This window comes from Montipora foliosa, chromosome 9 (genome assembly GCF_036669935.1).
Source record: "Montipora foliosa isolate CH-2021 chromosome 9, ASM3666993v2, whole genome shotgun sequence".
In the NCBI taxonomy this organism is placed as follows: domain Eukaryota; kingdom Metazoa; phylum Cnidaria; class Anthozoa; order Scleractinia; family Acroporidae; genus Montipora; species Montipora foliosa.
The window spans coordinates 42958598-42961097 of record NC_090877.1 but is presented as its reverse complement, the minus strand read 5'-3'; the positions used below and the strand labels follow the sequence as shown (position 1 = coordinate 42961097).

At 38.0% G+C, this 2500-nt stretch overlaps 1 protein-coding gene across 1 annotated transcript in view; it reads right to left on the bottom strand.

Annotated features, from left to right (window-relative positions):
• LOC137971948 (trefoil factor 2-like) overlaps positions 1–2500 on the bottom strand; it is a 6182-nt gene that overhangs the window by 2757 nt on the left and 925 nt on the right. Inside the window, exons 2-3 of the mRNA XM_068818698.1 lie at positions 808–825; positions 1–32 (exon numbers count right to left, since the gene is read on the bottom strand). The exon at positions 1–32 is cut by the window's left edge and continues 103 nt beyond it. Of these exons, the coding sequence (XP_068674799.1) occupies positions 1–32; positions 808–825 (50 nt within the window). The remainder of the gene's footprint in view (positions 33–807; positions 826–2500) is intronic.

The window sequence follows — 2500 nt, the reverse complement described above, 5'->3', positions numbered from 1 at the left end:
CTTCTCAAGGTCAACTGAATCACACTCTTCACCTGTTTATAAAAACGGTAAATATACTTGTTTCCATATCTCAAAGGGCCCTTGGACGTGAGGAGCCTGCAACAACAAAACTGAAACAAGGGTAGAATAGCCGAAACAACCCAAACCTTTGCAAAAATGCTAACCTTAGGCCTAAGCAATATGCTTTAGATAATGTTAAGGCCTAAGGTTAGCATTTTTGTAAAGGTTTGACGGTTGTTTCAGTTTTGTTGTTCCAGGCTCCTCACGTCCAAGGGCACTTTGAGACATGGAAACAAGTATTCGCCTATAAAAACACCATGATCAGATACAGGTGCAGCCAAAAGTTGGGAGATTGTGAAAGGCAAAAGGTCCAAAAATTGTCACAATGAGAACGGTGGTTATGAGTATGGTGTGAATTGTGAAGAAGAACCTGAAGAAAAAGAAGATGAAAAGAAGATGAGGATGATATAGAGGGTATTACACGGCTGCGCAGAGATACGAAATTTCTCTTCAAGTGTTGAAAAATTTCGTATCTCCAAGCGGCCATGTAATGTTCGGTTTATTACATAAACACCAATGAAATACTAAATCATTTCACGATTTCACATGTAACCATAGCAACAGTCATCTTTCACGTGTGAAGATATAAAGTTTTCGCGCGAAAGCTCACTTGGTATTTCATTGGTATTTATGTAATAAAAGATAATATTGACCCTCTTGACGATGGTGATAAAAATAAATATAAAGTCACGTTTTGATGGTGATGTTGAGTAAAAAAAATCAATTGCATAATTTGGCACAACTTACTTGCAGAAACGGCCATTCCTGCGAAAAGAAGACAACATAGTCAAGTTTAATTCGTCAATTGATTGATTGATTAAATCACGTTTTGTTTTCTATAGCACGCCAATACTGGACGCTGCATTCGCAATGGCTTAATTTCTTCGGTAAACATATCTTCCATTTAATTTGGGACACCTGTTTAATTTAAACGAAGTTTGATTTTTTGTGAGTGAAAATGCAGCTGGGGAAACTGAACTGCACGCAATGTTTAGGTAGCTAAAAATACGCATGCTAAGACAAATATCACCTGTTCGAGGTTCTTGGGAACAAAATGCAAAATTTGGTGCAATTTTAATTGGTCCAAAAATTCCGTAATAAGAAATTTATTACATGTAAATGGTATCCCTCCATTGACCCATATGAACTCGAACAGCGACAATTTGTGATCAGGCCAGGAGCGACCAACCAGAAAGTCAGCTGGTCCATTCATTCGATATGAGAAATACTCGTAGATTTGAGGTGAATTTGAACTGCCCCTTGTCTGATTAGACCCGGGGCATAAGGCTTCAACACATTTGCTACAATATCCGTTCGATTTTGTTGAACTGCGATGAGGAAACCGTCCCCCCCACCCCCCCCCCCCCTCCTCCACAATCGATTTGGAGTGAGTTTAGTAGCTTTGAACATGATTTCGTACGGGCTTTTTTCGGGTTTGTTCAGAAACATCCTCTAACTTTTTAGGCGTTGTCTATAACATTCACAGGGGCTGTAAGTGGTTCCCAAATCTTTTGTTCCCCTTTCAATTGTTATGAACTGATCATTGTATCCAATATCGTTCTTAAGAGTAACCGCACTACGACAACACAAAAGAAAACGCCTTTTCGCTTGTTGAACCGTAGAGAAAAAACGCCGGCCATTGTGCAATTTTGAGTTATTTGCTCGCTCGCACTGTAGTTATGCTGACTCATTCAGTTGGTGGCACATCCAAAGCTATGAGTAAAATTTTGCATGGTCGAGTAAACTGTAATGGGATTTTCTCTAGCCAGTCATAGTTCAGAAGTAGGAAAAAGTTTCTTTTTCAGTCGAAAAATGATATTTATATTTGAACCTTTGAACCAGTATAGAACCAATGATACAAATTTCTGAGGGATAAAGTAGACTTAAAATGAAATAATCCAAACTGGCTTGCAAATATAAGTATTCCCTACCTTAGTTGCAAATCAGAACATTTGCGAAGGTTTGATATTGCGCTCAAGTTTCTTAAAACACCTTTCAATTGTTATGAGAAGTCATTATTTCCAATTTTCAAGAAAGTGACCACAAAAATGTTATTTGTTCATTTATCCGTGTCCAACATGCATTGAATAGGATGATAGTCTCTCTGGCCCTCGCTCGTGTTATGGAACGCGCAAGGTTATAATCCCACATAAGACTCGGAACTCCGACATGTCGACAGTATCCTGCATGTCTTAAAAAGAGAATGCACAAGGTTTTTTTCGCCTTTTAATGAAAATGTACTGGTTGTTGAGATGGAAATTTCACGAGATCTCATTTACACTTTTTACATAACAAAAAAAAACCGATTTAGTTTGCGTAGCTGGCTTCAATGGTTCTTTAATTAAAAACGCAAAACTGAATCATTTTTGGGCATAGTAAACTATGTTTTGGGCAACCAAACAACTAGCGTAAATTGTCACCTTGGATTATTAGGATGATT